Genomic DNA, 23,073 nt, shown 5'->3' on the forward strand with positions numbered 1-23,073 from the left:
CCCCATCTCTACTAAAAATACAAAATTAGGCAGGCGCGGTGGCACATTCCTGTAATCCCAGCTATTCGGGAGGCTGAGGGAGGAGAACTGCTTGAACCTGGGAGGCGGAGGTTGTGGTGAGCCGAGATCGTGCCATTGCACTCCAGCCTGGGCAACAAGAGCAAAACTCCGTCTCAAAAAAAAAAAAAGAGGAGCTATGGTGTGTAGCTACTCTCCAACTTATAGTTGATGCTAGATGGAGTTCGTATCTTGTGAAACCCACTTTGGAAACAATCCTAAGAGGTTAATTGGCAAAAACTCCAGTCTCCCAGTTTCTCACTCAAGACATTTGGAGCTTGACCTCTTCCTCAAGCCATGACAACTCTCAGTTGTGGCTTGGAGCTGCATTAGTTCCTACCAACTAGCTGATGAGGAAGAAAAAAGGATTTCCTATTCCACTCTGCTAGGGCAATACGTTCATTGCATTCCAAACTGGAACTCTCAATGTATGTCTATCATTGTACCACACAGAGGTTAGAATAATTTTGTTCTTTGAATATATTATTGGTTAAGTGAACATCTGTAAGTCAGCTAGGAACCCTAACCATAATTAATAACATTTTTGGGAAGACAAATTTATTTCAGGTTATAAGAAAAACACCAAATAACTTTGTGGGTGGTCAAAAACAAACAACACACAAAACATGAAATCTACCATCTTAACCATTTAATACACTTAAGTACTCTTTAATACACTTCAGTAACAGTGTAGTAATGTTAGCTGCATGCACTTCGTTGCACAACAGATAACTTTTCATCTTGCAAAATGGAAACTCTGTACTCATTGGACAACTCCCCCTTTCTCCCTCCCTCTAGTTTTCAGCAACCACAATACTACCTTCTAAGAATTCAACTACTTTAGATACCTCATAAAAGTATACCAAGTAACTTTTAAAGTAAAACAGAGTTGTACTCTTAGTACTAACTGCTTTTTTCAAAAACACCAAAAATACATTATGTGAATTAAAATCTTTTTTTTTTTTTGAGATGGAGTTTCGCTCTTGTCACCCAGGCTGGAGTGCAATGGTGCAATCTCATCACACTGCAACCTCTGCCTCCCGGGTTCAAGCAATTCTCCTCCCTCAGCCTCCCGAGTAGCTGGGATTACAGGTGTGCACCACCATGCCTGGCTAATTTTTGTGTATTTAGTAAAGATGGGGTTTCACCATGTTGGCCTGGCTGCTCTCGAACTCCTGACCTCAGGTGATCCATCCACCTCGGCCTCCCAAAGTGCTGGGATTACAGGCGTGAGCCACCATGCCCAGCCTAAAATCTTCTTTTTTAAGAAGTAGGCTAATTAGAAAAATAGACATTGAATTAGGTCTAGAGTTCTAAACAACTTCTAATAGACTGAAATAGCTCTAATACGTTAGCTGCCAAAAAGGTTTTCAAGGAAATGAAAAAGGTAGATACTTCCAGTGCCAACTGGATATAAAAAATTCACTTTAAAACATTTATTAAATGTTCACTTGATTTAGAAAAAGAAAAATTTTCCATTAAGAAATAGCTTCAATTAATGAATAGATTTTTAAAACTTCTTCTGAAATATAAAATAATAAGCTTTAAATAATTTATCTTTTTCATTTGTACCTATAAAATTTAGAAAGTTTACCTGCGAGCTACTGAATATAGGCTTTTTGCCAAGTCTCCGATCATCACCTTTGTCAAATGCAGCTGTAGAAAGAAACAGCAATTTGTTTTTATAGGGAACATTATTATTACCTTAGAAGTAAAGGAAAAATAGTATGTCAGTAGAAAAGAGGTTATATTTTGATGGAAATAACTTAATAAACCTGAAACCAATCTAGTATACAAAACAACTCCCTATTATATTTTAGAATTTTTTTAAAAGAACCTCATTTTCTATCTTATTCTCTGGCCCCTAGGTTTTATGTTATTAAAATTAATAAATAAGAACTGTACAGTCTCACAGAGAAGATTCATACATTTAGAAAAACATGAGAATTTTCTCAAACTGTGACATTTTAGATAATTGGTTTCATTTAGTTTTCCAAATTACAAAAAATTACAGATTATAGCAAATGTAACATTCTACAAGCTATTAAATATGAGAAAATGTTTATACTAAATGTAAAAATACTCTTGAAATTAAAAATATTTTCTGGTTTTGCAGATATATAATGAGGAAGGAGGAAAGAGAAAATAAAAAAATAAGGTTCTACTGAAAATAAAACAAGAAACAATCTTCAAAATATTCTTTTTATAATTAAATAAAAACTCATTTTATAAGTTAGGTTTATATGGGAATTTATTGCAGAACTCATGTCTATGCTCTTCAAATAAGAATTTGAATGTCAGGAAAATATGTAGGCTGGAATAATTATATGAGAGCTACAAATATAGTTTAGCAAATGTATTTCTTTTGAAGGTTACTGGGCTTTAAGATATATTTTGAAGAAATATATACAATCTCCGAAAATTATTTGATTTTTATTAAATCAGCTAATAAAAAATACATTAAATTATCTGTAACTACCATGCATCTTCCATGATCTCTATTCTATAGGATATGTGCTATAAGACAAAGCAGGATCCTGAAAATGGCACTATAGGACTGATTTGCAGTAAGCAAATGACTCTGCACAATAATACACAGGAAGAAATTAAACTAAAAAATTTCTCCCAAAGGTCAGTAACTCAACTATGACATACGAAATGTAGTAACAGACAACCCAGAACCATTCCTTTATCTGGGTTTCCCAATGAAGTAATTATGCATAAGTCAGAACTCATTATAATTCAACTTATTTAAGATTAAAACATTATTATTACACTGATACAAGGTAACAGAACGAAAAGTCCTTTTTGACAATTCAAAAAGGATTGTTGGATTAGCTGGATAGTTGGATTACCAATAACATTTTATTTAAATATGGGTATTTACATGTATTTTTAATTAGCACTTTGAAGAATTAAAGAACACAGAAGCTCAACTTAACTATGAAATCCTCTAAAATAGAGAAAACCAAAGTTTGCTACTAATTGGAAGAGAGCTGAAGACACCTACTGAAGGAATGCTGATCTTATCTTGTTACTTTACATTACATAAATTTTGTAAAAATAAACCATCATTTAAAAATCAGCACAGAAATAGTCACAAGGAAAAAAATGTCCAATTTCTAAGAGCTTCTTCTCATAATTTTTGTTTAAAATAATGGAATTTCTTTGAAAAGTGCTCTTCATATCACATCTAGCTGCACTATCATGTAATGCTTATAATGTAAAAGCAGACCCTATTCTGATGATACCACTAAAGAATTTAAATATTTATGCATTCTCAAAATATATTTTAACAGACATGGCTTCCATGTTTACAGTACTAAAATGTTTGCTTCATAAAATTTAGTCTCTTAAAATGTTTTAAAAAGTACACACACTGAATATGCCAATATTTTATCTAAGGCACCTGCTTTAACCCAAAAATAGTCATGAAGCCATTTTCAGTTCCACACCCTCAAATTTTTATTTTGATTTTTTTTAAAACACATGTTCTGAGCAATATACATCTTTTGTTTAATGCTAATGTTTCAGATGATACCTATTAAATGTCACAGACCACTGTGCAGCTCCTGAGGGACAGTCCGCAATAGCACACTCCACATCACTGAACCAATCAGTTGTGAAATAAAGCCGTCTATTCCAGGCAAAACCACAAGAAAGGGTGTCTTATGAAAAAGATGGAAAAGCTTTAAGACAAAACATATTTAAAAAGGAGGAAAAAGTATGTTCGATACTCTGTTCTATGTGGGTTACATTTTCTTACACTTTTAATCTCTTCACAAGAATGCTTGTAAGCAAATTTTCCTAGAACATTGTTGCTAATGTATAGTAAGATTAGAAACATATATATATATAAAGGAAATGAGTTTCATTTTCTAAGAACAGCTAAAAAGCATGATTTATTAAAACTGCCTAAACATATGAGCACCAGTTTCAGTTAGCATCCCATTATCCAACAGAAGCACACAAATGTTAACCTTTTCACTTATCAGAATGCCCTCAAAATATCTGCTGTCACAATGATCATTACATAAGAATTGAAATATCTCAAGGCTAACGTACCTGCTTGGATTTTCTGTTGATCATCTGTGCTCATCAGCTTCCAGCTTTCTGTGTGACGAACAGCATAGAAAGACTGAACCAGGAAGATCCACAGCTTATCACGCAGAGCCTGGATCTTGCACGTAAAACCCTGTGTTCAAGCAACAAATCAGCAGCTGGTGAGAGCCACATTGTCATAGCAACCAGTCATTATTCCTTTCAGAATCTACTTACTCCTAAGCTAGATCAATGATGTCATCATTTAGATTTTTAAGATCGTTGGGTACATGTTATTTATGAAGACTTATTAATAACAAAATTTTATAAATGAACACAAAGCTAAAAAATCTCATCTTTTCAACCAAATGTTATTTCAAAACACCAATGCCCTTGATATGAACACCTTCCACAGCCTTTTCATATCAACTATGACATTACAAGGTCAAATGCTCTATGGAATAGTAATAAATATGATGTATTTTAAAAACCATTCTTGTCGAACAAATACAGAATGCCAATAATTTGTAATTACCTAATTAATGGCCACTGATTAATTGTATTTAAAAATAAATATTTTAATTTTGCTTCCCAGCCTAATTTTAAAATATGATTTTTTGAAGAGAAAAATTAAGATTATAAAAATAAAAGACACTGATGATTAAAAACTCTAAAATATACATTTTATATCTAGAAAATGTACTGTAGGACCAGGGAGAAATACCAGAGTTATGCTGTGCCAAATAATGTTGCTAAATATCACACTAAATTTAAAATTACCCAGCCAAACTGCCAATTTCTAAACTTTTATAAAAAGTCCATTTGGAGACAAATGGAATTTTTAAAATTTAGTATTATAAAAAATTCCAAACATATACAAAAGTAGAGACCTTAATCCACCCCCAGGTATCCACTGCCTAGCTTCAATGACCCTGCAACATTTAAAATGCACATACATCTAGAAATCTTAGTTCAAATATTGCATTATTTTAATAAATTTCATTACATTCAGTACCATTTCCTTTGTACTGTCAGAGTTCAGCAGTGTGTCCAGAGCCATAAGAAGAGAGCAGCTATTTTCAGTGGTGATATTTTCTTCAATTGCTTTTAAAATTGTGTCCAACAGATCGGCCGTGCTGCTCATTGCTTGTGACTATAAAACACAGAAATTAATATTTAAGAGGAATACATATAAAATGCACAAGAAATGTGAAAGTCTGGTGTAACAGATCATTATAACTAGCTGTATGAAGTCAACCAGAAATCGTATTTATTTTTTCCCTTTCTTTTGTTAAAAAATTCGCATATATGCATATGCACGCAGTTTTTGTTTTTATTTTTATTTATTTATTTTTATTATACTTTAAGTTCTAGGGTGCATGTGCACAACGTGCAGGTTTGTTACATATGTATACATGTGCCATGTTGGACACACAGTTTTTAAAAGCCAACACAGCCCTAAATACAGAACCTAGAAATAAACAATAGGAGTTATTCAGTGAATAATTTTAGAGAAAGTAGCTTCCCAATAAGACAGAGAATTCTGCATGGATCATAATTGTATTACTGGCCAAAGCAGTATCTTTCTGACTTTGGTTTCTAAAATGTGGCTTGCTGAGGGAGGGCTAGAGTTGGCCAGAATTACACTGTGCCTTGCCAGGGCACTCAAACCTGTCCCTCTCGCCTTTCTCATCTTGTGAGCCAAATATCCTGTCCATCACTGCCTTAAATCCTATGTAAACATGCCATCTGCTATGGAGTTTATTTAAATCACATTAATTTAATCAAAAGCAACCTGCATTTAAAAGCTCTTACATAATTGAAATCAGAACACAAAGATGGAACTAAATATAGGATATAATTTAGGCATAGTACCTGTAAAAGAAGAGCAAAATTTTCACTCTGAATAATCTTGGAGAAGTTGTCTACAATAAATGCAATACATTTTTCTTGAAGCTGAGACGCCATGGTCAGTGCTGCTTCCGTCCACTTCACTCTGGGTAAACTGATGATTAGCCTGTCACTTTCCATCAGAAGAAAAGCAGCATTCTTATCATTCTTAGATTTAAAAAAAAATTGGAAAAAGTTAGATGCTATTACGGTTAATAAAATAACTCTCTAAGCAAATCAAATACTTTTGTTGTTATGGGATGTTTCCTGCAAAAACAAAATTCCAGGTAGCTAATGTCTTTGTTATTAGTTTTACATATAATGTTTATTCATTAATTCGGAATTATTCAAAAGGGTAAAGTTTGAGCTAGGAAGAAACCACCTTTAAAAGGTAGCTAAAACAGGTGGGGTACGGTGGCTCATTCCTATAATCCCAGTACTTTGGGAGGCTGAGGTGGGTGGATCACTTGAGGTTAGGAGTTCAAGCTCAGCCTGGCCAACATGGTGAAAACCCACCTCTACTAAAAATACAAAAATTAGTCAGGCATGGTGGTGCATGCCTGTAATCCCAGCTACTCGGGAGGCTGAGGGAGGAGAGTTGCTTGAACCCAGGAGGCGGAGGTTGCAGTGAGCTGAGATCGCACCACTGCACTCCGGCCTGGGTGACAGAGCAAGACTCCATCTCAAAAAAAAAAAAAAAAAGAAAGAAAAGAAAAGTAGCTAAAATAAACCTGATAGCAAAGTGATAATAACTAGAAAGAAAAATTTGAGTTCCCTAAGATTATCACTACTAAATTAATTTTTGTGCTTATAGATATCATTCATAACTGCATGGCTACACCAGCATAGCACTAATTCTTTTCTGACTACAAAATACGTTTCTTTATGCAAATTTGGAAAGACTAAAAATTACTTATAATCCCCAGGGATTTTCCTCCTCTTCTCTAATTAGGTTAAGACTCTACTGTTTATGTTTTTTTCATTTCATGATTCATTACTATGGAAAAAAACATTCACAAATATTGATCTCTATGGAAAATGGAATGACAATGCGCAAATACCATGTACTCCACGGAAAAGGAAAAAAGGCAACTTATATATTACTGTCTCTTATTCATGTTTGATTTCTAGTTCTTAAAACAATGCTTAGTAAATAACTATTTATTAATTAGTTACTTGATAGACTGGTAAATTGAAAAACATGGCCACAAATTCCATCCACCAAGAGGTGGAATCTATCTCCTCAGTCTTGAATCTAGACTACTAGCCTTCTCACTTGCCTTAACCAACAGTGGTGATGTGCAAGTTCTAGAGCCTAGGCCTCAAGAAGCCTTGCAGCTTCAGTCTACCTTCTGAGAATCCTGGGACCACCAGACCAAAAGAGGCCTGATAGGGAAGACCACTTGGTGCAGGAGGACCAGCCCCCCAGCTCAGCCCCCAGCTGAATGCAGCCGCCACAGGCAAGACCAGCAGAAGAATCACCCAGTGAACTCACAGAATTGTGGAGTTGTTTTAAGCTGCCAAGTTTGGGTGTGGTTTGTTACACAGCAATAGATCATTGATAAATCTGGAAATGACTGAAATACCTAACATGGACAGCATGATGTGGACTCTGCACAGCCTCTGTTTTTTTTTTTTTTTAGGTCCAGAAGCACTACATCTTCCCTGATACCATATATCTACATCAGATTTCTTTTATACACACTATAAGAAAATCTGTTGCTTTTTGTTAGAGCATTTAATTCATTTGTAATTAATCAAACATGAACATTACTATTTAATGTCTGTCTCCCTCACTGGGCTGTATGTTCAATGAGTGTAAAACTACCTCTGTTTTAGCTCACCAATGTATCCTCAGGGCCTAGTATAAAACTGGGTCATAGTAGACACTAAAATTTATTTGCTGATCTTTTAATATGATTGGTGACAGAGTCTATCAGTCAATCTCTAAGATAACAAGTTTAATCTTCCAACTTCAAAACTAAAAATTTTAACCATTTACTAATAATTCTTTTTTTTTCTTTGACACAAGTCTTGCTCTGTCACCCAGGCTGGAATGTAGTGGCTTGAACATGGCTCACTGCAGCCTCAAACTCCTGAGATCAAGTGATTCTCCTGCTTCAGCCTTTCAAGTAGCTGAAACCGCAGGTGCATGCCACCACACCCAGCTAATTTTTTTAAAAAAAAGTATTGGCCAGGTGAGGTGGCTCACACTTGTAATCCCAGCACTTTGGGAGGCTGAGGTGGGCAGATCACAAGGTCAGGAGATTGAGACCATCCTGGTCAACACGGTGAAACTACAAAAATATAAAAAATTAGCTGGGCGTGGTGGCGGGCACCTGTAGTCCCAGCTACTTGGGAAGCTGAGGTAGAAGGATGGCGTGAACCCGGGAGGCAGAGCTTGCAGTGAGCCAAGATCGCACCACTGTACTCCAGCCTGGGCGACAGAGCAAGACCCCACCATCTGAAACAGGGTCTTGCTCTGTCGCCCAGGCAGGAGTGCAGTGGTGCGATCTCGGCTCGCCCTAACGGGGTCTCCCTCTGTCGCCCAGGCTGGGGTGCAGTGGTGCAATCTTGGCTCACTGTAACCTCCACCTCCCCAGTTCAAGCAATTTTTGTGCCTCAGTCATGCAAATAGCTGGTATTACAGGTGCACGCCACCATGCCCAGCTAATTTTTTGTATTTTTAGTAGAGATGGGGTTTCACCATGTTGGTCAGGTTGGTCTGAAACTCCTGGCTTCAAGTGATCCACCCGCCTTGGCCTCCCAAAATGCTGGGATTACAGGTGTGAGCTACCACGCCCAGCTCTAAAAAATTTTGTAGGGATGGAGTCTTGCCATGTTATCCAGGCTGGTCTTGAACTCTTGGCTTCAACTGATCCTCCCACCTCGGCCTCCCAAAGTGCTGGGATTACAAGTGTGAGCCACTGCATCCAGCCAATAATCCTTTAAAAATGTATTATATTCCCCCACTGCTTTGAGTAAAATTTTAAAAAGTCATACTTTGCTATAATTCGTCTCATTTTTAGGACCATTGTCGTTTCCTCTTCCAGTGACTTCCTGAGTAACTGTACAATTACTAAGAGTTTTAGACAATAAGCTCAATTTGTTCTACTGCAGGCACTGCTCTGGTAGGGAAGCCAAATGTAAGGTATTTAAATAAATTTGGCAGGTATCTACAAAGTGCTTACTATATACATAATGTGATGTGCTCTGACAGTAGCATTTTTTAAAAAACCACAGACATAGAGTATAATTGTCATAATTTAGCTTGGAAAACTACAAGATGGACATAGTTAAATAACATAGATGATACATGATCTTATTCCACACTCATCTAAATATATGATAAACATTAAATGTTAGAGTACCTCGAGATTCAAAGAAAAAAAAGTAATACTTTCAGACCAAACACTTAAATTTTAATTCAACAGTTAACACAACAACAGTTTAAAAATTTCAAATGTAGGGCAATCTGCTCGGGTCCCCTTCCACACTGTGGAAGCTTTGTCCTTTCGCTCTTCACAATAAACAATAAACCTTGCTATTGCTCAAAAAAAAAAAAATTTCAAATGTATAAAGGACATTCTAGGAAAAGTCTTCCTCTCCTTCCTGTCCCCAAACCATCCATTTTACAACCAATATTATTTTTTCCCTTATCTTTCCAGTTATTTTATGCATATACAAACAAAACATATATGTAATTTTCTTATTTTATACAAATGAAGGCATTAATATGCACAGTACTCTGTATCTTGCCTTTTTTTTTTTTTTTTTTTTTTTTGAGACAGAGTCTGTCTCTGTTGCCCAGGCTGGAGTGCAGTGGCGTGATCTCGGCTCACTGCAAGCTCCACCTCCCAGGTTCACGCCATTCTCCTGCCTCAGCCTCCCAAGTAGCTGGGATTACAGGTGCCCGCCACCACACCCGGATAATTTTTTGTATTTTTTAGTAGAGACGGGGTTTCACCGTGTTAGCCAGGATGGTCTTGATCTCCTGACCTCGTGATCTGCCTGACTTGGCCTCCCAAAGTGCTGGGATTACAGGCATGAGCCACCGTGCCTGGCCCTGTATCTTGCCTTTTACACTTAGCACACATCTTGAATATTTTTCTTACCAGTGTATATATACATATTTGTTTTAATAGCCATGTCATAGTCCATAATATAGATATATCACAAGTCATTTAATCAGTCCTCTACTTAAAGACATTTACATTGTTTTCAGTTTTGCTATGATGTCGTAATGACTTACCTTGTATATAACATTATTTCACAAATATGTGAAAATATCTACAAGATACATTTCTAGAAGTAGAATTGCTGGGTCAATACTACTTGTCTTAACCTGGGTTCTGCCTAAAAATTGAGCCTGAGAAACAGGCTTATATGCAGTTTATTTGTGAAGTGATCCTGGGGGATCTGAGGTGCTGGAAGAGTGCAATAGGGAAGAAAGGAAGGAAAGCCAATTCAAGGGTGTATTTTCTAGCTCTCTGCTATTCAAAGTGGCATCAGCTAATAAGGCTAAGAGATCTTTTGTGAAACTTGTGTTTCTGTTCTATATGTGTCAGTGTATTGGGTTACAATGAAAACAACAACAAAACAAACAAACAAAAAACATCTTTTTATTCTGGGTCACAGATAAAAAGCTTAGGAAACATAGAAAAAGTTGTGCTAATTTATGACCTTCCCAGGAATAAATCAGAATATTTATCCCATATACTCTTACTAACACAGTGAAAATTTATTTTCATCATTCTGAAAGGTAGAAAATGGTCTGACATGGTAGTTCTCACGTCCACTTCTCTTAAATAAATGAAGTTCAGGATCTGCTCATCAAATTAAGAGGTATCTGTACTTCCTTAGTGAACTATCTAATTCTATCCTATGTTTCGCTTTGATTTTTAAAAATCAATTTGTAGAAACTCTCTATATTAGGAAAATTCGTGTTATAAATATCATATGAACTGTTATCTGTCTTTTGACTTGGTGACAAAGAACGGTAAAAATTTAAAGTTCCTCACACTAAAACATATTTAAAAATTCTCCATGTTATACTCTAATGTAGCAGCACTTTCATATCTCCCTTGATGACAAAGAAATATTTGATGGATTAGAGTACCTTCCATGGCCCATGTAGTTGAACTGAATTAGAACTAAAGAAGGCTTAAGAAGACTGCTTGAGGAGAAGTGACATCAGCAAAATGGCAGAATAGGAAGCCCTAAACCCTCCTTCTCCCATGAACACACTGATTCAACAATTAACAAATTCTCTTTGTGAGAAATTGAGAAACTAGTTGAGAGGCTCCTGCACTGAGGATGAGCATGAAACCAGACACTTTGAAGCTGATAGGGAAATATGAGACACACTCTCACCAGAATCCTACCCCTGGCACAGAGCTGTACAACTGGGAAGAAAACCATAAGATCCCAGCTTCTCCCTGGGGAAGGAAAGAGTTAGACCATATGTCAAACATCCCAACTTTTCCAGGGGTTGCCTAGATGACTGATTTCTGTCTTGCAGTCTTGGAGTGCTGATGGGACCCAGCAAACTCTAGCTACCTGGGAAAGAACATAAATGGTGATTTGGGCTGGTAGTCACCATATCTCCTCCTAATGGGACCTAGCATGTCTTAGCCATCCGAGGGCCAATGAGAACAAAGAAGGTAGATGATGTTGCATGCGACTAGTTGCCAGAACCCCTTCACTTGTCTCAGTAGAGAGTGAAGAGCTGGAAAAGCCCCAAATCCCGCCTTCTACTTCGGGCAGGAAGGAGTGTAGAGGAGTATCCAATGACCTAACTTTTCTGGGGGCTAACCAAGGAACTTGACTCAGAGCACTAATAGGACCCAGGATACTCTAGATGCTTGGAAGCCACTAGAAAGAAAGTGAGTTGGACTAGCAAGAAGGTTTGAGAGGCCCTGAATCTCTGGCTGGGCTGATTAGTAAGGGTCTTCTCCTGTATGAGGCCAGTCCATGAGAACTGGAAGAAGTAGCTGTAGGCAGAAATGTGCAGATACAAAGAGAGTCAAGGAAAATGAACAAAGAAATATGTTCCAAAGAACAAAATAAATCTCCAGAAACTGGCCTAAATGAAATTGAGATATATGATTTAGCTCACAGAGAATTCAAAATCATCATCATAAAGATGTTCACACCAAGGTCAGGAAAGTAATGCATGACAAAGTAATAATTTCATCAAAGAGGTATATAATATTAAAAAAGTGCCAAACAGAAATCATGGAGCTGAAGAATACAATTACTGAATTGAAAAATTCTTTAAAGGTGTTCAACAGCAGACTAGATCAAAGAGAAGAAAGAATAAGCAAATTCAAAGGTCATTGAAATTACTATTCAATCAGAAGAACAAAAAGAATGAAAAATAGTAAAGAAAGTTTAAGGCACTATGGGACAATATACACATTACTAAAGTTCCAAAGGAGAAAGGAGAAAAAGTGTCAGAAAATTTATTAAAAGAAATAATGGCCAAAAACTTCCCAAATCTGGAGAAAGAAACAGACATCCAGATCCACGAAGCCCAAAGTACTGCCAAATAAGATGAATCCAAAGAAATCCACAGTGAGACATATAATCAAACTGCCAAAGTAAAAGAGCAAATTTTGAAAGCAGCAAGAAAAAAGCAACTTATGTACAAGAGAATGTTTATAAGACTAAAGGCAGATTTTCCAGCAGAAACCTTGCAGGCAATAAGGGAGTGCAATGATATATTCAAAGTGCTTTTTAAAAACAAACAAACACTGCCGACCAAGAATACCAAACCTGGCAAAATTGTCCTTCAAAAATGAGGCAAAGATAAAGACAGACAAAAGCCGAGAAAATTCATCACCAGTTGATCTGCCTTAAAAGCAGTTCCAATGGGAATTTTTCAAGTTTAAACAAAAGTACGTTAAAAAGCAACATGAGAGCATAAGAAACTATGAAACTCATTGGTGAAGGAAAATATATAAGGCAGGCATGGTGGCTCATGCCTGTAATCCAGGCACTTTGGGAGGCCAAGATGGGCAGATCACTTGAGCTCAGGAGTTCGAGACCAGCCTGAGCAATATGGCAAAACCCTGTCTCTACAAAAAAATACAAAAAATTAGCTGGCTGTGGTGGCATGCACCTGCAGTCCCAGCTACTTGGGAGGCTGTGGAGCAAGAGGATTGGTTGATCCTATGAAGCTGAGACTGCAGTGAGCCATGTTTGTGCCACTGCACTCCAGCCTAGGCGACAGAGCAAGACCTCATCTCCAGAAAAAAAAAAAAAAAGAACGAAAGAAAAGAAAAATATATGTAAACAAACGAAGAGTAATGAATCACTTATGATTCACTTATGAAGAGTACTGTATCACTTATGGCAGTGAATAAATCACTTAAAGATTTTGGCTGGGCACAGTGGCTTATGCCTGTATTCCAACACTTTCAGAAGCTGAACTAGGTAGATCGCTTGAGCCCAGGAGTTTGAGGCAAGCCTGGGCAACATGGTGAAACCATTTCTCTACAAAAAATACAAAAGTTAGCCACATGTGATGGCACATGTCTATAGTTTCAGCTACTTGGGAGGCTGAGGCAGGAGGTCAAGGCTGCAGTGAGCTGTGATCATGCCACTGCACTCCAGCTTGGGTGACAGAGTGAGATCCTGTCTTAAAAATTTTTGTTTTTCATTTTTTTAAGCATGGTTTTAGGTTTACAGCAAAACTGAGAGGAAAGTACAGAGATTTCCCATAAGCCCCCTGATCTCACACAATGCACAGCCTCTCTCATTATCAACATTCAACACTAGAGTGGTATATTTGTTACAACTGAATTAATCACTTTTAATTGTTGCATATAAGTTAAAAGATAAATGCATTAAAAATAACTATAACTAAAAAGTATATTAACGAATATGTACTATAGGTAGATATAAATGGTGAAATCAGTAACAGAGTGTATGTGTGGGGGGAGAAGTGTAGAGTTTCTGTGTATGTGGATTGAGCTTAAAATAGACTGTTATATCTATGAGATATTTATGTAGGTCCCATGGTAATTATAAACAAAATACATATAGAAGTTATACCAACAAAGAGAAAAAAAATTTTTAGTATATCAATATTAAGAAAATAAAGCACAAAGAAAGACAGCAGGAGATAAAAAGAAGGACCAAAGAACTATAAGACAACAGAAAATAATAAAATGGCAATAGTAAATCCTTTCCTCTCAATAATTACTTAAAATATAAATAGATTAAACTATCCAATCAAAAGACAGAGTAGCTAAGTGGATTAAAAAACAAGATCCAATGATACACTGTCTACAAGAGACTCACTTTAGATTTAACAACACATTTAGGCTGGAAGTGAAGGAATAAAAAAAGATATTTCATACCAATGGTAATAAAAAGAGTAAGAGTGGCTATACCATATCAAACAAAATAGACCTTAAGTCAAAACTTGTCACAAGAGACACAGACATTATGTAATGATAAAAGCATATGCCAGGAAGATAGGAAGATACAACAATTATAAACATATATGCACCCTGCATCACATTACCTAAATATATAAAGCAAGTATTAATAGATCTGAAGAGAGAGAGAGAAAGCAATACAAAGATAGTAGGAACTTTCAATACACAACTTTTCAATAGTGAATACAACATGTTGGGCACAGTGGCTCATGCCTGTAATCCCAGAAACTCAGAAGGCTGAGATGGGAGGATCACTTGGGAAGAGAGTGGCCAGGATTTTGAGACCAACCTGGGCAACACAGCAAGACCCTATCCCTACCAAGAAAAAAAAAAAAAAAAGCCAGTGATGATGGCACATGCCTGTAGTTCCAGCTACTTGGAAGGCAGAAGGATCACTTAAGCCCAGGAGTTTGAGGCTGTAGTGAGCTATGATCGTGCCACTGAACTCCAATCTGGGAGACAAAGTGAGACTCCATCTCTTAACTAAATAAATAAATAAGTAAATAAGAATAATGAATACATCAGACAGAAAATCAATGGAGAAATACTGGACTTCAAAAACACTATAGACCAAATGGACCTAACATACCTATACAGAACATTCCAACCAACAGGGGCAGAATATACATTCTTCTTAAGCACGCACAAAATGTTCTCCAGAATATATCATGTTCGGTCACAAAATAAGTCTTAACAAAATTAAGACAACTGAAATCATACCAAGCATCTTTTCTGAACACAATGGAATAAAAGTAGAAATCAACAGAAGACTAGAAAATAAACAAATTGTAGAAATTAACACACTTTTGAACAACCAATGGGTCAAAGAAAAAAATCAAAGGATAAATTAGAAGGTATCTTGAAACAAACAAAAACAACAATACAATATACCAAAACTTATGGGATGCAGCAAAAGCAGAACTAAGAGGAAAGTTTATAGCAATAAATGCCTACATTAAAAACAAAATGATCTGAAAAAAAAACTTTACATTATACCTCAAGGAACTAAAAAAAGAAGAAACTAAGCCTGAACTTAGCAAACCAACGAAAAAAAAAAAATAAAGATTAGAGCAGAAATAAATAGAGGATAGAAAAACAGTTTTTTAAAAATAACAAAACTGAGTTGCTTTTTTGAAAAGATAAACAAAATTGACAATCCTTTATACTAAGAAAAAAAGCAGAGAAGATGCAAATAAATATTATACAACCCAAAATGAAAGAGGAGGCATTACAATAGATGACACAAATTAAAATGATCATAAGGGACTGTTATAAACAATTACAAGCCAATAAACAAGGTAACCTAGAAGAAATGGATAAATTCCTAGACACATACAACCTATTAAGGTTGAATCATGAAGAAATAGAAAATCTGAACAGACTGATAATATATAGGAGATTGAGCTGTAATAAAAAGTCTCCCATCAAAGAAAAGTCCAGGACTGATAGCTTCATTACTGAATTCTACTGATGGCTTCATTACTGAATTCTGCTAGTTAAAGGAAAGACCTAATACCAATCCTTCTCACACCCTTCCAAAAAACTGAAGAGGAGGGAATATTTCCCTCATTTTACAAGGCCAGCACTACTCTGACACCAAAGCCACATAAGAATACCACAAGAAAAGAAAAATTATAGGCCAATATCCCTGATGAACATAGATGTTAAAATCCTCAACAAAGCACTGGCACACTGAATTCAACAGTACATTATAAAGATAATTCACCATCAACTAGTGGTATTTATTCCTAGGATACAAGGATGATTTAACATATGTAAATCAATTAATGCAACCCACATCATTAACAGCATAGACAGAAGTCAAATGATTATCTCAGTAAATGCAGAAACAGTATTTGACAAGATTCAATTAATTTTCATGACTGAAAACTCTCAACAAGTTAGGAATAGAAGTAAATTATCTCAACATAATAGAGGCCACAAGCCCACTGCTAGAATCATACTCAAGGTTTACCCTGAAAACTTTTAAGTTAATATCAGGAACAAGACAAGGATGCTCATTCTCTCCACTTCCATTCAACATAGTCCTGGAAGTCCTAACCAGAACAATCAGGTATGAAGAAGAAATAATAAGGCATCCAAACTGTAAAGGAAGAAGTAAAATTGTCCCTGCTTGCAGATAACATAATCTTATATATAGCAAACTCTAAACACTTCACCAAAAAACTGTTAAAACAAATTCAGTAAAGATGAAAGCTACAAAATGAACATACAATAATCAGTTGCATTTCAACTAACAACATTAATGACTGAAAAGGAAATTAGAAAAACAATCCCATTTACGATAGCACCAAAGAGTAAAATACTTAAGAATAAACTTATCTAAGAAGATGAAAGACTTGGCTAAAAACTACAAAACATTGAAAGAAATTAAAGAAGGCACAGCTGGGCACAGTGGCTTGTGCCTGTAATCCCAGCTACTTGGGAGGCTGAGGCAGGAGGATCACTTGAGACCAGGAGTTCAAAGTTGCAGTGAGCTATGATCATGCCACTGCATTCCAGCCTGGGCAACAGAGCAAGACCCTGTCTCATAAATAAACAGCTAGACAGACAGAAATTTTAAAAAGAAATTAAAGAAGACAAACAGAAAGACATGCAGTACTCATGGATTGGAAGACTTAATGTTGCTAAAAAGTCCATACTACACGAAGTAATCTATGGATACAATGCAATCTCTATCAAAATCTTGATTGCATTTTTTATAGAAATAGAAAACACAATTCTAAAATTCATACGGAACCACAAAATACCCTGAATAGCCAAATTAATCTTAAGAAGGAAAAAGTTGGAGTGACTTTGATTTTCTGATTTCAAAATATATAACAAAGCTGTAGTAACTAAAACAGTGTGGTACTGGCCTAAAGACAGACATAGAGATCAATGGAACAGAACAGAGAGCCCAGAAATACATCCACATACATAAAACTGCTCTTTAGTAAAGGTGCCAAGAATACGCAATGGGTCAGGAAAGTCTCTTCAACAAACAGTGCTGGGAAAACTGGATATCCATAAGCAAAAGAATACAATTTCACCCTTATCGTACAACATACCCAAACATCAACTCAAAATGGATTTAAGACTTCTACCTAAGACCTGAAACTCTAAAACTCCTAGAAGAAAGCTTCATGACATTGGTCTTGGTAATGATTTCACAGATATGATACCAAAAGGACAAGCAACAAAAGCAAACATAAACGAGTGAAACTACATCAAATTAAAAAGCCTCCATACAGCAAAGAAAACAAGACACTGAAAAAATCTACAGAATGGGGAAAAATACTGCAAACCATACATATCATAAGGGGCTAATTCCAAAACATATAAGAAACTCCTACAATTTAATAGCAAAAATCTGATAACACTGTTAAAAATTGGCTGAAGACTTGAATACACATTTCTCCAAAGATGACATACAAATGGCCAACAGGTATATGAAAAGATGTTCTATGTCATTAATCATCAGGGAAATGCAAATTAAAACCATAAGAGGATGTCACTGCACATCTGTTTGGATGGCTATGATCAAAAAAATAAAAGATAACAAGTTTTGGTGAGGATGTGGAGAATAGGTAGCACTTGTACACTGCTGGCAGGAATGCAAAATGGTGCAGCTGCTATGTAGAACAGTATGCAGGTTCCTCAAAAAATTAAAAATAGAACTACCATATGATCCAAAAATCCTACTTCTGGGTATTTGTGTTAACCTGTTTGCACTGCTATGAAAGGACTACTGCAGGCTAAGTAATTTATAAGGAAAAGAGGTTTATTAGCTCATGGTCCTGCAGGCTGTACAAGCATGGCACCCACATCTGTTCAGCTTCTGGTGAGGGCCTCAGGAAGCTTACAATCATAGTGGAAGGTAACGGAGGAGCAGGCACATCACATGGTGAGAGAGGGAGCAAGAGACAGAGTGGGGAGATTCCAGGCTCCTTCTCAAACAACCAGATCTCATGTGAACTACTAGAGTGAGAACTCACTCATCACCATGGGGATGGCACCAAACCATTCATAAGGGATCTGCCCCCATGACCCAAATCCCTCCCACCAGGCCCCACCTCCAACACTGGAGATTACATTTCAACATGAGACTTGGAGAGGACAAACATCCAAAGCACATCAGCATTCATTCAAAAGAATTGAAATCAGGATCCCAAAGAAATATTAGCACTACCATGTTCACTGCAGCACTATTTACAATAGCCAACATGTGGAAGCAACCTAAATGTCCACCAATAGACAAATGGATAAAGAAAATGTGGTGTATACATATAGCAGAACATTATTCATTCTTTAAAAAGAAGGAAATTCTGTAAGATGTGACCACATGGATGAATGTTGAGGACATTATCCTAAGTGAAATAGGCCAGTCACAGAAAAGGCAAATACTGTATGATTCCATTACAAGTCAAACTCATAGAATCAGAGAATGGAATGGTGGTTGCCAGGAGCTGGGGAAGGGGAAAATGGGGAGTTGCTATCATTGGGCATTAAGTTTCAGTTACGAAAGATGAGAGATCTGCTGTTCAACTGTGTGCCTGTAATTGACAATACTGTATTGTACACTTAAAAATTTGTTAAGAGCATAGATATCATGTTAAATATTCTTTCCAAAATAAAATAAAATAAGGATGAATAATATATAGAAAGTAATACTAATGAACTAGAATTGCCAGATAGAATTCATATATAAAATAAATTACTTCCCACAGGTAAAAGTCACATTAAGAAGAAATGGTCATAAGTAATGCTTTGTGAGATATGCAAACACACAAGAAATTTTTTAAAATGCAATTCATTTTTTAAGTTAGTATCAAATGTGTAAAAATGTAACAATTTTGAACTATTTAAAAAAACACTATTAATATTGCATGTACCTATTATAAGATTTTCTAAAAGGCCAATCTGGGGTTATTGCTAAAAAAAAGACTGCTTGCTCTTTCTGGGTAACATACTTCGAATTTTGAGAAAATTAAAATACTCTGTTTTCCATCAATAAAGCTAAACATATTTTACTTATACAATAAAATATGACAAATATGTTAAATTAGTGTTTCTTAAAACCTGATTATCCACAAAGACAAATTTTGAGACTAATCCCCATGATGCCAGAGGCTATTGATCAGACTGGATGTTTGGCTGTTCTGATGTTTATCTTTTTATCTGTCTTGAAAGAAAATGTCAAGTATTCACCACAAAGCTTACAAGGACCTAATTAGAGCTATAAAATCAAAATAAAAGGGTATAGCATTGGGAGAGGCATAGTTTGATGGGCTTATTCTTCAATTAAAATCACATACTACCACTTGTTTAAAAAAAAAAATCAAACTCGTTAACAAGATACTCAGCTAAAATCCCTCCCAATCTATCTTTAGCCTGTCCCCAGACTCATCTTCTCTCATTCCAGTTACAGCAGAATACTGACACTGCCTAGTCTCCATATCCCTGGTTACATTTTTAGTCTTTCAGGAATGCCCTAACCTACTTATTTAAAAATTGTCCTCTAACCTGGTTCATTTCAAATTAATTCTCTTATTATTCCAGTCAGATTTAACCTGTGTGATTCTATGTATACACCTGAATTCTAAGTTATACAATTCACTTACTTACATATTTGACAATACATACTGAGTGCTAACATGTGCTAGGCACTGTTCTAAGGCTGAGGCTACAATGGTAAAGATTTGACATGTAACTTAATGCTTGTACTCATCATAGTCTAACCTGTATTTTACTTAGCTGTTTAAATGCCTATTTTTCCACCAATTTGTGAGTTTCTTGAAGTCAAGTCCCACGCATTAAAAAAAAAAATCTTTGCTCACATGGAGCACTTATCATATTATATTTAGAATAGTAGCAATTGGTTTTAAGACTAGGTTTTGTCTTTTACTGTCTTGGGAACTTGAACAAGGCACTTAACTCTTTGATTCTCTTTTCTCATATGTGAAGCAGAGACAACAGTACCTGTCTTATGCTAAATTTCACAAAAAAAGTATTTTGTGGAGCTCTATAAGTCTAAAAAAATCCACTAAATATTGGTACTGAGTGGATAAAGAAAATATGGTACATATACACCATGTAATACTACTGAGCCATAAAAAGGAATGAAATGTCTTCTGCAGCAACTTGGATGGAGCTGGAGGCCGTTATTCTAAATAATTCAGGAATGGAAAACCAAATACTGTATATATTCCATTCACTTATAAGTGGGAGCTAAGCCATGAGAATGCAAAAACATACACAGTGAAAAAATGAACTTTGGGGATTTAGGGAGGGGAGAAGGTTGCAAAATGTGTGAAGGATAGAAGACTATATATTGGGTGCAGTGTACATTGTTCAGGTGATGGGTACACTAAAATCTCAGACTTCACCACTAAAGAACTCACCCATGTAACCAAAAACTGCATGTATCCCAAAAGCTATTGAAAAAAAATCATTTTAAAAAAATACTGGTACTACTACTACATTAGGAAATGAACCCGACTCTTCTATTGAACAGAACTATAGCTGGGCCAATAATTTGTTAACTATTCACTGACCAACAAACTAATGTAAAACAGTAAGCAACAATACAACACAGTCCTTCATTAGCTAAAACACAGATTTACATTTACTTTTTTTTTTTTTTTTGAGACAGTTTCGTTCTTGTTGCCTAGGCTGAGGTGGAATGGCACAATCCCAGCTTACTGCAACCTCTGCCTCCTGGGTTCAAGTGATTCTCCTGCCTCAGCCTCCCGAGTAGCTGGGATTACAGGCATGCACCACCAGGCCCAGCTAATTTTTTGTATTTTTAGTAGATTTGGGGTTTCACCATGTTGGCCAAGGTGGTCTCGAACTCCAGACCTCAGGTGATCCACACACCTCGTCCTCCCAAAGTGCTGGGATTACAGGCGCGAGCCACCATGCCTAGCCTTACATTTACTTTTTGTAGTGGTATCTCACCAGCTGATATCCTACACTTATTTTCTCAGTTAGATTTTGACATATCTTCTATGTAACCCAGTCTGATGTTATCCTTCAGGGTTCATGGGACCACTAGGAGGTATTTATATATACATAGGAGGTCCGTGAATAATGTCATTTTGATTACCGTTGTTTTATTATAATGTTGATGAGGGAAAAAAGGATTCCTGGCCAGGCCATTGTTTGTGTAGAGTTTGCATGTTTTCCCCATGTCTGCATGGGTTTTCTCTGGACACTCCAGTTTCCTCCCACATCCCAAAGATGTGCACATTTAGTGAAATGGCATCTCTACAATGTCCCAGTATAAGTGAGTGTTCTGTGCTGTGAGTGCACCCTGCGCTGGAATGATATCCTGTCCAGGGTTGGTTCCAACCTTGGGTCCTTAGCTGCAAGGACAGGCTCCAGCCACCCACAACTGAAACCAGAAAAAGCATGTTGGAAAATGAATGAATACAGAAATTATTGTAAAGTAAAAATTCATAAAGTATATGGTGACCATACAAATATATGACAATAAGCGATGCAGTATAAAAACACTCCATGAACCTGCCACATTTGTGATTGCTTTGGAACTGCATGTGGTAGGAGGTGCTCTTTACAATTTTTGCTTTGCAAACATTTATTCCTTGATTTACCCACCATTGCTACTACTGCCACTCACAGATTCACCAAAAACTGGGTACTTATCTTGTTTTTATTAATATTTCTGAAAAGTATGTATAGCTCACATTTATTTCAATATTCAATATAAGAAGTGTCTTGGGTCTCTACTAGAAGGCTGATGACCTTTTTGTGACCAGAAATATGCCATAGGAACTTAACTCTTGTTCATATCCATTAGTCTATAGTAAAATTAGTTTTGCTATGCATTGTTTTGCTTAACGTCAAATTAGATTCCAAGATTCTAAGATTCCAAGGACCCATCAATGACATCGGTGCAGACTTATTGTATAAAGAAATTTGTTACAGGGAGTTGACCTTACACAATTGTAGGAGCTGCTTAAACAGCCTTTGTATCTGATGGTGTAGTTTGAATTCCACAGGGCAGGCAGATGAGAAGAGGAAAGATGGACGTAATGTTGGGGAGAGTGAGAACAAACTGACACCAAGAGAATCAGCTGGAATTGACAAGGATGGGCTCATGTCAGTCTTACTGCCTCCAGTCTGGACACTATGGGTATCCTGCAGGAGATGCTGGTGCCTTTCATTGTGGAGCTAGACATATACCTGGCCCAGAGTAAGAGAAGCTAAAGGAGGATACAGGGCATGGAAGAACAGTTACAGATCTGGCTGCAGTGAGCCAGTAAATAACTTTCCTAGTGTAAATGAACATTGCAGTAGTGTTCCAGCCTTCCTAGTGTAAAAGCCAAAAATAGCTGCTGTTTCACTCCCATCCTCCAAATTTCACACAAAATTGTCTCTTTTGGCCACTCTAACTAGAAACATACAAGAAGGAAATTCTGTGAAGTGTAGTTGACCCTAGTCAAACCGACATGTTACAGAGTCAACATCTTGTCAACCTGGCAACTATATACATCTCTTAAAACCATACTTAGTTCCCAAATGGAGAAAGTAACAGTCATGCTTCCATCTAACATGATACAACTATCCCTCCACACAACAAACATGCTAACCCTTTCCTTCTAAAAGAGGGGAT

At 36.4% G+C, this 23,073-nt stretch overlaps 1 protein-coding gene across 3 annotated transcripts in view; it reads right to left on the bottom strand.

Moving 5' to 3' along the window:
• BTBD8 (BTB domain containing 8) overlaps positions 1–23,073 on the bottom strand; it is a 103,412-nt gene that overhangs the window by 11,429 nt on the left and 68,910 nt on the right. For 2 of the 3 annotated variants that reach the window (XM_008960499.4, XM_055116123.2), the window contains exons 10-13: positions 5,974–6,156; positions 5,114–5,251; positions 4,123–4,252; positions 1,652–1,713 (exon numbers count right to left, since the gene is read on the bottom strand). In XM_008960499.4, coding sequence (XP_008958747.4) covers positions 1,652–1,713; positions 4,123–4,252; positions 5,114–5,251; positions 5,974–6,156 — 513 coding nt within the window. Of the gene's footprint in view, positions 1–1,651; positions 1,714–4,122; positions 4,253–5,104; positions 5,252–5,973; positions 6,157–23,073 lie in introns of all 3 variants that reach the window. The other variant, XM_034931053.3, reaches the window with a different exon arrangement.

Source organism: Pan paniscus, chromosome 1 (genome assembly GCF_029289425.2).
Source record: "Pan paniscus chromosome 1, NHGRI_mPanPan1-v2.0_pri, whole genome shotgun sequence".
Classification (NCBI taxonomy): Eukaryota; Metazoa; Chordata; class Mammalia; order Primates; family Hominidae; genus Pan; species Pan paniscus.